Source organism: Microcaecilia unicolor, chromosome 5 (genome assembly GCF_901765095.1).
Source record: "Microcaecilia unicolor chromosome 5, aMicUni1.1, whole genome shotgun sequence".
In the NCBI taxonomy this organism is placed as follows: domain Eukaryota; kingdom Metazoa; phylum Chordata; class Amphibia; order Gymnophiona; family Siphonopidae; genus Microcaecilia; species Microcaecilia unicolor.
This window is the reverse complement of record NC_044035.1, coordinates 247,765,394-247,779,190: the sequence shown is the minus strand read 5'-3', so window position 1 is coordinate 247,779,190 and position 13,797 is coordinate 247,765,394. Positions and strand designations below refer to the sequence as shown.

General features: G+C 48.4%; 1 protein-coding gene across 8 annotated transcripts in view; it reads left to right on the top strand.

Annotated features, from left to right (window-relative positions):
- Positions 1 to 13,797, top strand: part of LOC115470623 (fatty acid amide hydrolase-like) — a 95,211-nt gene that overhangs the window by 40,953 nt on the left and 40,461 nt on the right. For all 8 annotated transcript variants that reach the window (XM_030203939.1, XM_030203938.1, XM_030203933.1 and 5 more), the window contains 3 exons: positions 4,540 to 4,700; positions 5,353 to 5,438; positions 7,252 to 7,335. In XM_030203939.1, the coding sequence (XP_030059799.1) occupies positions 4,540 to 4,700; positions 5,353 to 5,438; positions 7,252 to 7,335 (331 nt within the window). The remainder of the gene's footprint in view (positions 1 to 4,539; positions 4,701 to 5,352; positions 5,439 to 7,251; positions 7,336 to 13,797) is intronic.

Below are 13,797 nucleotides of genomic sequence, written 5' to 3'. Positions count from 1 at the left end.
TCTCCTTCTGTTCCCTTACCACCCTTCCCCCACCAAGTAATAGCAATTTTTAAAAATTACAATTACTAGCTTTGAAGTAGGACATAACCCCCAATTATGGGGATTGTATTAGGGAATTTTCTGCCAGGTTTGGTAGAGGGGAGGGTGGGAGTAAGGGTTTCTATGATTTGTTTATTGGTATATGTTAATAGGGATGGCTCGGTCGAGACCAGGCCATCAGCCATCCTAAATACTCATTATTCAGGGAGTGGGAGAAGGTCATAGGTTTGTAAAGGGGAGGAATATACTTATTATTGTCTGCCGCAATTGGCAGTGATGAGACTATACACACTGTGGGTTGTTGTAGTGAGTACCTAATTTTATAGCTGAGTTGTGATATTTGAGTCTCAATGTTATTGCTGGAGACCTCGAGGGGCATAATCGAACGGGGTGTCCAAGTTTTCCTGAGGACGTCCTTACAGGACATCCCCGCAAAGGGGCGGGGAAACCCATATTATCGAAACAAGATGGGCGTCCATCTTACGTTTCGATAATACAGTCTGGGACGCCCAAATCTCAACATTTAGGTCAACCTTAGAGATGGTCGTCCCCGATTTTGGGCGATAATGGAAACCGAGGACGCCCATCTCAGAAATGACCAAATCCAAGCCATTTGGTCGTGGGAGGAGCCAGCATTCGTAGTGCACTGGTCCCCCTCACATGCCAGGACACCAACTGGGCACCCTAGGGGGCACTGCAGTGGACTTCAGAAAAAGCTCCCAGGTGCATAGCTCCCTTACCTTGTGCGCTGTGCCCCCCAAACCCACTCCCCACAACTGTATACCACTACCATAGCCCTTAGGGATGAAGGGGGGCACCTAGATGTGGGTACAGGGGGTTTGTGGTAGGTTTTGGAGGGCTCACATTTACCACCACAAGTGTAACAGGTAGGGGGGGGTGGGCCTGGGTCCGCCTGCCTGATGTGCACTGCAGTACCCCCTAAAACTGCTCCTGGGACCTGCATACTGCTGTCATGGAGCTGGGTATGATATTTGAGGCTGGAAAAAATATTAAAAAAAATTTTTTTTTTTAGGGTGGGCGTAAGGGGAGGTCATCCCTGATTCCCTCCGGTGGTCATCTGGTCAGTTCGGGTACCTTTTTGAGGCTTGGTCGTAAGAAAAAATGGACCAAGTAAAGTCGCCCAAGTGCTTGTCAGGGATGCCCCTTTTTTTTTCCATTATCGGTCGAGGACGCCCATGTGTTAGGCACACCCAAATCCTGCCTTCGCTACGCTTCTGACACGCCCCCGTGAACTTTGATCAGCCCCGCGAGGGAAAGCAGTTGAGGACGCCCAAAGTCGGCTTTTCACTATGCCGATTTGGACGACTCTAGAAGGACGCCCATCTCTCGATTTGTGTTGAAAGATGGGCGCCCTTCTCTTTTGAAAATAAGCCTGCTCTTATGTTTGTCTTAGTATTTTTGAAGATGGAAGGTGGGGGATGATTTTAGGGTGGGAGGGTGTTAGTGACCACTGGGGGAGTAAGGGGAGGTCATCCCCGATTCCCTCCGGTGATCATTCTGGCACCTTTTTTTTTTTGTTACATTTGTACCCCACGCTTTCCCACTCATGGCAGGCTCAATGCGGCTTACATGGGGCAATGGAGGGTTAAGTGACTTGCCCAGAGTCACAAGGAGCTGCCTGTGCCTGAAGTGGGAATTGAACTCAGTTCCCCAGGACCAAAGTCCAACATCCTAACCACTAGGCCACTCCTCCATTCCTCTCCACTCTCCTCTCCACTCCACTCCTCCACAGGCTTGGTCGTAAGAAAAAATGGACCAAGTAAAGTTGCCCAAGTGCTTGTCAGGGACACCCTTCTTTTTTCCACTATCAGTCAAGGATGCCCATGTGTTAGGCACGCTCAAGTCCTGCCTTCGATACCCTTCCGACACGCCCCCGTGAACTTTGGTCGGCCCCACGATGGAAAGCAATTGAGGACACCCAAAATTGGCTTTCAGTTATGACGATTTGGGCGACCCTAGGAGAAGGACGCCCATCTCCTGATTTGTGTCGAAAGATGGGTGCCCTTCTCTTTCGAAAATAAGCCTGCTCTTGTGTTTGAATATTTTTGAAGATGGAAGGTGGGGGATGATTTCATAAAAATTGTCATCATATCTTTGGCTCATCGACCTTTGAGAATGATTGTGTTTCTCATGATGCTGTATTCTTCTTTGATTCGGTTCCTGATGGTTGATGGCATTTCTTTCTGTAATCCTGAATAAAAAAATGTTTAAACTTAAAATTGCTATTACTAGCAATGTAATCCAGTATTTGAATCATGATTAATCACATGATTAAAGGTATGTTATTTTTTTCCCACTGCAGCTTCTTGTGACTTTGGGTAATGGAGAGTTTAGTGACTGACTTGCCCAGAGTCACAAGGGGAGGGGGTGGAAGGAAATAACATACCTTTAATCATGTGATTAATCATGATTACAATTATAATCAAAATTCAGCCCTAATTAATAGATATTTTAGGGAACTGTTTTGAATGCAATACTGGGAAATTTACACCCTTCAGGTAAAGGAGTTTCGTGTTCCGTAGAGCTTATCTTTCAGTTGCCTATTCAGAGATGGCAGTAACCACTGAGTAGGGGTTGCAGTGATACAGTTGGCAAGTTTAGGAAGGACATCTTTTGAATTGTTCCTTTTTCTGTTCAGTCAGAGTATTTAAATTTTTTTTTCCAAAGCCACAGTATGTCATTGGGGTATTTTTTTAAATCTCTCCCCTCTCCTCCCCAGCTTGATTCTTTAAATTTGACTTTGTGGCTGGCTAGCAGCATCATTGGACACACTACCTCCAGCTGGCCCTGGGTCTTTGTTGATTCCCACCTGCTGGGAATGGGAAGTTGCATCAGAGGAGGTAAGATGTTGCAGAGGAAAAGAAAGGCTCAGTGCTGGCTGGAGACACTACCACTGCCAGCCACAGAGGGCAAGATGCACAAAAGTCCTTGTTAGAGTCGTTCCGTACCGAATTCCATAACGAATCGGTACAGAACGGCTATGCACGAAGGAAAGGGAATGCAAATGAGCTGCTCGTTGCAGCTCACTTGCATTCACTAACCCTTAGTTAAAACCGTCGGTAATCGGCCCGTAAAGCATGCACAGAGCAGCCAAGTGTTATGCTGGCTGCTCTGCGCATGACACAAACGTTAAACAAAAAACAAAAACAAACACGTCCTTTATGGACGGCCTTGCCCCCGCCCCGCCCGAGGTCGCCGCTGCTCCTCACTCCCCCCTGCATTAAAAAATCAAAACTTTAGGCAGCCCCAGCCCCCCTCCCTTCCTCTCTTTCTCCTCAGCTCCGCCTCCCGCCATCCTCCGCCTCCATGCCCCGCCCTCGCTGCCCCCCCTGAGGTCGTCGCCACCGCTCCCCCCCTCCACCGGGCCCCCCTCCGTGTTACCGGGCCCTCACAGCACCTCTCACCTCTGTGTGAAGGTGCTGCACAGCATGGGGAAGAACAGCTGATCGCATCGCATCTTCGGATGTCCCTCCGTTCCTCCTGGTCCCGCCCTGTCAGACGAGGGCGGGACCAGGAGGAACGGAGGGACGTCCGAAGATGCAATGCAATCAGCTGTTCTTCCCTGTGCTGTGCAGTGCCTTCACACAGAGATGAGAGGTGCTGTGAGGACCCAGTAAGACGGAGGGGGGCCCAATGGAGGGGGGGAGCGGCAGCAGGGGCGGGGCATGGGGCGTAGGATGGCGGGAGGTGGAGCTGAGGAGAAAGAGAGGAAGGGAGGGGGGCCGGGGCTGCCTAAAGTTTTGATTTTTTTAATGCAGGGGGGAGCGGGGAGCAGCGGCGACCTCTGGTGGGGGGGGGGGGGGGAAGGCCGTCCATAAAGGACGCTCCTGACGAGCGTTTTTGCCCCCTCCCGATCCTTTTTTTTTTTTTACATTTGCGGGGGTTGCCTAAAGTTATGATTTTTTAACGCAGGAGGGAGCGGGGAGCAGCGGCTACCTCGGGTGGGGCGGGGGGGGGGGGCAAGGCCGTCAGTAAAGGACGCTCCTGACGAGCGTTTTTGACCCCCCGCGATTTGTTTTTGGCTTTTAACATTTTACTTTTTTTAAGCCGGGCAGCCCTAATGAGAGGTACAGACCTCTCGTTAGCTTTCCCAGAGTTTTCCAGCGTTAGGGCAAGCGGTGAACTTTGATGCATCTCAATAGGGTTTCTACACAATTTGCTCATCTGCATTCCGTTTTCGTTTGCTGCTACCGTCGTCGGAAATTGGGCTTTAATACATGCCAGGGTTTAAAAACTTGTTCGTTAAAGGCTCGTTTAGTTTAGTGCATCTTGCCCAGAGTCAAGTTTAAGAACCATGCCTGGGGGGGTGGGGGATGAGATGCGGGACCTGCCTGAGAGGGAGGAGAGATGAAGAGTTTGCTGCATGGCAGTCCAAAATTTAGTGTATTGCTTTTTGTGCATTGTACCACGGAAGGTGTGAATACACATGACATGCACAGTAAAGAATTCCGTAACTCACAGCTTGGCATTGCCACTCAGGTGCCGTACTATCACCGGGCTGGGACAGCATACCTTGGCACAGAGCCCGAGGTTGAAGATGCTACAGTGACCAGGAGACTGCGGGAAGCTGGTGCTGTGATTATTGGGGTGTCAAACATGCATGAGTTGGGCACAGGAACCACTGGTTGCAATCCCAACAGGTAACAAGAGCTGTGCTCATTATCCTTGACATTTATATAGGTAAGGTCATTTACTGCAGATGCAGCCCAAACAAATCTATGGTGTAAAAATGAAAACTAAGGCATAGGCTAAGACTAAATAATATTTGCTGGGGCAAGCACTATGTTGCCCAGAGGAGGAGAATGCACTAGTGCTTTTGATTACATAGCAACAATAAAAAAATGAAGGCAGATGAAAATCATATGGCCTTATCCAGTCTGCCCATCCATGCCACCTACTATCCCTTATTCTCCCTTAAAGATCCTATGTACTTGTCCTAAGCTTTCTTGAAGTCAGATGCAGTTTTCATATCCACTGGGAGGCCTTTCTATGAATTTACCACCCTTTCCATGAAGAAGTATTTCCTCAGGTGACTTCCGAGTCCTTCCCCTTTTACCTTCTGGACAAGGAATGGTTGAAATAATCTCAACCTTGGCTCCTCTGAGCCTTATATCATCGTGGCCCCTTGTACTAGAACATACTTTCCAGTGGAGATGCCTCAAACTGACAATATGATTGGACCAGGAAGCTTGGGCCTTGAGTCTCTTCACCAGTTGGTTTACTGATTGTGATGAAATGAGTTTTGACACTTTTTCCCCTCTTCCCCCTCCCCCTTTTTTCTGGTGGTTTCAGGTTTCACGGTATTGCCAGGAATCCATGCAATCCCCAGCACTACACCGGTGGCAGCTCCAGTGGATCTGCTGCAGCCGTGGCTGCAGGTGAGGGCAAATAATGGTACCCAGGAGATAACTGAAGCCAATATGTAGAGCATGACATGAGAACAGAAGACCCGGTACCTAGCCCTGCCCTTGGTACCTGTTCACATTGGTCTCCCTCTATCACTTACTCCATTTCTGGGATGGGATATATGTCTTCAGTACTGGCACTAACCCATTTATAAAAAACTAGTAAAAGAGGCCCGTTTCTGGAGCAAATGAAACGGGCGCTAGCAAGGTTTTCCTCCCCAACACCCCCCCCAGGGCCGTGCCTAGGGTCTCTGGCGCCCCCCTGCAGACTATCAGTTGGCCCCCCCCCCCCCCCCCCCCCGGTGAAAATGATCGCTCACCACTTGCTACACTGACAGGAATTGTCAGCAATATTCTTAGAAACAAATTGCTATACATTGCAAAATAAGATAGCAGATGTAAATTCTCAAAGTGGACATATTCCAAACGCTAAAATGAAAATAAAATGATTTTTTTCTACCTTTGTTGTCTGGTGACTTTCTTTTTCCGATCATGCTGGCCCAGTATCTGAGTCTGCTGCTATCGTCCTCTTAACTCCATTTCCAGGGCTTCCTTTCCATTTATTTCTTTACTTTCCTCCTTTCTTCTTCATTTCTTGCTCTATATCCATTTCCAGCAATTTCTTCTCTCTCCCTGGGTCCTCCACGTCCATCCTTGTCCCTCTCTGCCCTTCCCTCCTCCATCCATAGCCAGCAATCCTCCTCTCTCCCCTCCCCTCCATTTCCAGCAATTTGTCCTCTCCCTGGGCCCCCATGTCCATCCTTGTCTTTCTCTGCCCTTCCCTCCTCCATCCATAGCCAGCAATCCTCCTCTCTCCCCTCCCCTCCATTTCCAGCAAATTGTCCTCTCCCTGGGCCCCCATGTCCATCCTTGTCTTTCTCTGCCTTTCCCTCCTCCATCCATAGCCAGCAATCGTCCTCTCTCCCCTCCCCTCCATTTCCAGCAAATTGTCCTCTCCCTGGGCCCCCATGTCCATCCTTGTCCCTCTCTGCCCTTCCCTGCTGCATCCATAGCTAGCAATCCTCCTCTCTCCCCTCCCCTTCCAGCAATTTGTCCTCTCCCTGGGCCCTGCTGCTGCCCTCCCATCCATGCCTGTCTCTCTGCCCTCCCATCCATGCCTCTCTGCTCTTTCCTCCGCGCCCTGGGGCCTTTAAATCTTTTACTTCCGGTCGCAGCAGCGTCAGTGAAAGCGGAGCGCTGCCGACGTCTCCCTTCCCTTTGCACTCTTGGTTCTGGTTGACGTCAGAAGAAGGCGGGACACTGAGGGAACCAATGAGTGCAAGGGAAGGGAGACGTCGGCAGCGCTTTCACTGACGCTGCTGCGACCAGGTAAAAGATTTAAAGGCCTCGGCGGCGCGGGGCGAGGGTAAGCACCACGGCGGCGCCCTCCAGAGGTGGGCGCCCCCCTGTGGCGCTTACCCCGCTTACCGCATCGGCACGGCCCTGCCCCCCCTTCTCCCTCCCTCCCTACCTACCTGCCGACCCCTTCGTCGTTCTGACGCCATTGCTCTGCACCTCCTGAACGTACCGTATGCCATTGCTCCGCCCTCGGTGTGTGACGCCATTGCTCCGCCCTCAACGTCATCACGTTTGACGCAAGGGCGGGGCCCCGAGACTTGGCGATTTCGGTGGCTTCACCACCACGAACCCTTCGAACCCGTCTTGAAGGAAGTGACGTCAGTGGCTTGGCTTCACTGACAGTGTGTTCAGAACGTTGAGGGTGAGTTTTATTATATAGGATGTCGCAGAGACTGTGCTCACCTGTAATTGGTTGCTTTGTGTTTAGGTCTTTGCCCACTGGCTCTTGGCACAGATGGAGGCGGGTCAGTCAGAATTCCAGCTGCTTTCTGTGGTGTGGTGGGACTGAAAGGTATCTGTCTTGGAATCCCAATTGCATGCCAGGGTCATCATAGAATTGTAGATTCTTAACCTGAAATTACATCCTAGCTCAGTGGCATTCACTCCTAATCCCCCTGGCAACTAGCAGGGCAAGTATTCAGGATATATCTAATGAATGTGCATGAAAGAGAATTGGATCCATGCTACCTCCAATGTGTATATATCTCTCGTGTATTCATTAAACATTTATTTATTTATTTATTAGGATTTATATACTGCCTTTTTGAAGGCATTCACTTAAGGTGGTGTACAGTAAGAATAAATCAAACTTCCATTGCGTCCCACAAATCAATCCAGAGACTCATGGGTTATGCCCCTCTACCAGCAGGTGGAGATAGAGAGAACTCCAGAGGTTTCGTATATGTGGTCTCATGCAGCTGCCAGAACCTCAATATTCTCTCTATCTAGCAGGTGGAGGGTCAGAACGCTGCAGCTCTCGATTGACCGGCTCTTTTCCCACCCCCTTGGGAGTAGTAGCAGCAGCCTGGTTTTTTTGGGTTGAGACATATTATTGGGTACACCCGGTGGTGCCGGGTTCCTCCCTCTCCTCCCCCTGTCGATCCCTGTATTTTCATTGATTTTTGAAGAGACCTTGCCTTTATATTTCCTCAACTTCCTCTCCTGTCTTTAAATTTATTTTTAAAAGGCAATAAAGGTAAGTGGCAGCGCTTTCTCTTTTTTTAAGTCAAACCGAGACCGGCTCTCAGCAGCGGCGTTTCTGACAAGCGCGGTTTTGTCAGCGCTCCTAATGTCTAATCCCTTGGAGTCCATTAAGCGCTGCTCCCAGAGTGAGAACTGGCAAGTGTCATTGGGAGCATGCGAGTTTTGTGCGCGGGTTCTCAATCAGACCGCGCCAGTAGAGACAGAGGAGTGGCCTGCTCTGGGTCCAAGTTCAGTGCCAGAGTCTTTTTTTGCGGGACTGCCAATCTCCTCAGGGACGTGTGCTTCAGCGGCCGCGGTTTTTGCTGTGGAACAGCATACTGCACCAGAGGATGTCTTCTCACGTAAGTTACCTACTCCACCAGGTACTCTAGATTTGGGGTCTGTAGGGGAAACTGCTAGGGATTTAATGTCATACCGGCTCCCTTTTTCCCCAGAGTTTGTTATTTTGATGCACAAGGCCTTCTTATTAAAGGGAGCAGGAAACCCTCGGGTTCCCACAGGACTCTCATTTTCTCACAGGTCTCGTTCCCCACCGGCAGTGCTCTTGCCTAAGAGGCAGCATTTAGATTTTATTCAAGATTCAGATGGGGCCTCGGGGGATTCAGAGGCCGGGGAAGACACCTTTTCATGCGTTTCCCTCACTGCCAGTGCAGAACCTTTTGAAGAAGGGGAATTACCGCCAGATGACGGAGGTGACCCCATGGCGGCCAGACTTTTCCAAAAGGAAGAACTCCCAGAGCTCATTCTCTGTTCTTTAGAGGTGTTAGATATTTCCTCCTCTGATTCAACGGCGGGTTTTTCGGTGGCACCCTCTATTATGTCCGGTACCAAAAGACCTTTCATATCCATGAGGCTATGAAGATTCTTAGCTCAATGGGACTCTCCGGATTCTGGGCTTAGGGTAGCTCGTGCTATGGCACGATTGTACCAGCTTCCATCGGACGACCTGGCAAATTTACATTTACCCACGGATTCTTTGATTACAGCAGTCACAAAGAAGACCACCTTGCCTGTAGAAGGGGGTACGGCTCTAAAGGATCCTGAGGACAGAAAATTGGAATCTTCCCTTAAAATGTCTTTTCAGGTTGCAGCCTTGTGCATTCAGGCATCCGTTTGCGACTCTTACTCTGCCCATGCTTGCCTGTCTTGGGTCCAGAATGCGTCTTCGCCTGAGCAGCTTCTGGCTTCATTACCAGCTCTGGAATCTGGTTTTGGCGGATCTCCTTAGTGCTTCAGCCAAACAACTTTCTTTGGCAGTCACGGCTCGCCGATGGATTTGGTTACACCACTGGGTGGCTGATGTAGCCTCTAAGTCATGTCTAGCGCAGTTGCCCTTTTAAAGGCAAGTTGTTATTGGGGAGGAGCTAGAAAAGATTCTTAAAGACCCTGGGGATTCCAAAGGTCAAAGTCTTCCCGAGGATAAATCTCGAACTGCGTGATGGTCTGGAGCGTCTCATTCCAGATTCCGAGAGGCTAAGAGGTATCGTCCTGGTCGTTCAGGATCTTTTCAATGGTCCCGTTTTCAACAGAAATCGTAGCCCTTTTGGAGGGACCGTCATACCTCAGCTTCAACCTCTCGAGTGCAACCAGCCTCTAGAGGTTCCCAATGATGGAGCCTTGGTCCATCCTCCACCAGTAATTGGGGAAGTCTGTCCTTTTTTCTGGGGGAATTGGCATGGTAACTTAAGACGAATGGGTCTTGGAAGTCATTCGGGATGGTTACAAACTAGAGTTTGCCCGGTCTCTACAGGATTTCTTTTAGGAGTCCCCATGCATGAATGTGCATAAGTACTGCCATACTGGGAAAGATCAAAGGTCCATCAAGCCCAGCATCCTGTTTCCAACAGTGGCCAATCCAGGTCACAAATACCTGGCAAGATCCCAAAAAAGTACCAAAACATTTTATACTCCTTATCCCAGAAATAGTGGATTTTCCCCAAGTCCATTTAATAATGGTCTATGGACTTTTTCTTTAGGAAGCCGTCCAAACCTTTTTTTTTAACTCTGCTAAGCTAACCGCCTTTACCACATTCTCTGGCAATGAATTTAATTACACGTTGAATGAAGAAACATTTTCTCTGATTTGTTTTAAATTTACTACATTGTAGCTTCATCGAATGCCCCCTAGTCCTAGTATTTGTGGAAAGCGTAAACAGACGCTTCACATCTATCCGTTGAACTCCACTCATTATTTTATAGATCTCTATCATCTCTCTCAGCCGCCTTTTCTCCAAGCTGAAGAGCCCTAGCTACTTTAGCCTTTCCTCATAGGGAAGTCGTCCCATCCCCTTTATCATTTTCGTCGCCCTTCTCTGCACCTTTTCTAATTCCACTATATCTTTTTTGAGATACGGCGACCAGAATTGAACACACTATGTAAGGTGCGGTCACAACATGGTGTGATACAAAGGCATTATAACATCCTCATTTTTGCTTTCCATTCCTTTCCTAATAATACCTAACATTCTATTTGCTTTCTTAGCCGCAGCAGCACACTGAGCAGAAGGTTTCAACGTATCATCAACGACGACACCTAGGTCCCTTTCTTGGTCTGTGACTCCTAACGTGGAACCTTGCATGACGTAGCTATAATTCGGGTGCCTCTTTCCCACGTTCATCACTTTGCACTTCCTCACATTAAACGCCATCTGCCATTTAGACGTCCAGTCTCCCAGTCTCGTAAGGTCCTCTTGTAAGTTTTCACAGTCCTCCCGCGATTTGATGACTCTGAATAACTTTGTGTCATCAGCAAATTTAATTACCTCACTAGTTACTCCCATCTGTAGGTCATTTATAAATATGTTAAAAAAGCAGCGGTCCCAGCACAGACTCCTGGGGAACCCCAGTAACTAACTTTCTCCATTGGGAATACTGACCATTTAACCCTACTCTCTGTTTTGTATCGTTTAACCAGTTTTTAATCCACAATAGAACACTACATCCTATCCCATGACTCTCCAATTTCCTCTGGAGTGTTTCATGAGGTACTTTGTCAAACGCCTTCTGAAAATCCAGATACACAATATCAGCCGGCTCACCTTTATCCACATGTTTGTTCACCCCTTCAAAGAAATGTAGTAGATTGATGAGGCAAGATTTCCCTTCACTAAATCCATGTTGAGTTTTTCTCATTAATCCATGCTTTTGAGTATGATCTGTAATTTTGTTCTTTATAATAGTCTCTACCATTTTGCCCGGCACCGACGTCAAGACTCACCGGTCTCTAATTTCACGGATCTCCTCTGGAACCTTTTTAAAAAATCGGCGTTACATTGGCCACCCTCCAATCTTCTGGTACCACGCTCGATTTTAAGGATAAATTACATACTACTAACAATAACTCTGCAAGTTCATTTTTCAGTTCTATCTGGGATGAATACCATCCGGTCCAGGAGATTTGCTACTCTTCAGTTTACAGAACTGCCCCATTACATCCTCCAGGTTTACAGAGAATTCATTAAGTTTCTCCGACTCGTCAGCTTCAAATACCATTTCTGGCACCGGTTTCCCACCCAAATCTTCCTCGGTGAAGACCGAAGCAAAGAATTCATTTAATCTCTCCGCTACGGCTTTGTCTTCCCTGATTGCCCCTTTTACTCCTCGGTCATCTAGCAGTCCAACCAATTCTTTTGCCGGCTTCCTGTTTTTAATATGCCTTTAAAAAAATGTACTATGTGTTTTGGCCTCCAATGCAATCTTTTTTTCGAAGTCCCTCTTAGCCTTCCTTATCAGCGCTTTGCATTTGACTTGATATTCTTTATGCTGTTTCTTATTATTTTCATTCGGTTCCTTCTTTCATTTTCTGAAGGATTTTCTTTTAGCTCTAATAGCTTCCTTCACCTCACTTTTTAACTATGCCGGCTGTCATTTGGTCTTCCGTCCTCCTTTTTTAATACGCAGAATATATCTGGCCTGGGTGCTGGCAGTTCGAGAGACTCTAGATGAGCTGCTACATTTGGGTGCAGTTTGACCAGTAGATCCGGCAGAGTACGGCCTAGGCCGTTACTCCATTTACTTTGTCGTTCCCAAGAAGGGTGGTTCTCTTTGTCCCGTTCTAGACCTCAAATTTGTAAACAAGGCCTTACGAGTCCGTCATTTTCGAATGGAAACGCTTAAAGGCTGTCATCGCAGCGGTACAACCCAGAGAGTTCTTGACGTCGTTAGACCTAAAGGAGGCCTATTTGCACATATGGCTCCCCCATCAGCGTTTTCTTTGTTTCGCAATACTGGGGCAACACTTTCAGTTTCAGGCCATGCCCTTCTATGCGGTTGGGTGGAGATGCACCTTTCACCGCTCTCAGTGGCCCATATTTTGGGCTCATTGAATGTAGAGGCAGCCTTTCTCAGTCGTCACCACCTGGATCCAGGGGAGTGGGATCTCTTGGCTCCAGCATTCAAGTAGATCATGAGACAATGGGGGAGTAGCAAATCTCCTGGACCGGATGGTATTCATCCCAGATAGAACTGAAAAATGAACTTGCGGAGTTGTTGGTAGTAATATGTAATTTATCCTTAAAATCGAGCGTGGTACCGGAAGATTGGAGGGTGACCAATGTAACGCCACAAGAAACAATGCCAAAGTACCCCGTTTCTTCAGCAGAGTAAAGAAATACGGATCTGAAGGGATTGATGCTCTGCTTCAACCATGGCCCACAGCTCTTCTCTACATTTTCTCACCATGGCCAATGGTGGGTCAGGTAGTGGGTTGCATTGCTTGCCACCCGGGACGGGTGATTTTAGTAGCCCCAGATTGTCCCAGGCGTCCATGGTACGTGCATTTGATTCACCTAGTAGTCGACAAACCTCTGCGGTTCGCAGAGCTTCAGGGGCTGCTATGTCAGGGTCCCGTTCCCATGGAGGATCCCTCCCCCTTTGGTCTTACGGCTTGGCTCTTGAAAGGGCACATTTGACGGAAAGGGTTTCTGGACAGAGTAATTACTACCATGTTACAGGTCAGAAAACGGTCTACCGCCATGGCCTGTGCATGAGTCTGGTGCACCTTTAAGTCTTGGTGCTCGTAGGCGGGTCTTTCCACTTCGTCAGCCTTGGTGCCTTCTATCTTAGCATTCTTTACAAGATGGTTTGGACAGATCTTTGTCTTTGGCTTCCTTGAAGGTGCAGGTGGCCGCGTTGGCATGCTTCCGGGGCCGTCTGCAGGGCACTTCTCTAGGTTCTCACTTGGACATTGTTCTCTTCCTCCGTAGAGTTAATCATCTTCGTCCTCCACTATTGCCTATTTTGCTGAATTGGAACCTCAACTTGGTGCTACATGCCATGCAGAGGCCTCCTTTCGAGCCGTTGAGTTTCTTGTCATTGAAGGATCTCACTCTGAAGGCAGTATTCTTGGTGGCCATCGCCTCAGCTAGGCGAGTCTCTGAGCTCCAAGCCCTCTCTTGCAGGGATCCCTTTCACGGAGGCTGGAGTTTCCATTAGGACAGTGCCATCTTTTCTTCCAAAGGTGGTATCACGATTTCATTTAAATCAGCCTCTTTTTTTCTTCCAACGTTTCGCCGGGAGGATTATTCCATTGAATTTCATGCATTAAGGTGCCTCAGGTACATGGAGATCACTAATGATTTCCTGCGATCTGATCATCTTTTCAATATGCGGGCTGCAAGAAAGGGGAAATGGCTTCCAAAGCCACAGTAGCCCGATGGCTCAAAGTGGCGATCTCAGCATATGTAGCCATGGGGAAATCCCCTCTGTCTCATCTGAAAGCACATTCTACCAGAGTGCAGGCTACGTCCTTCGCGGAGTATTGAGCCATTCC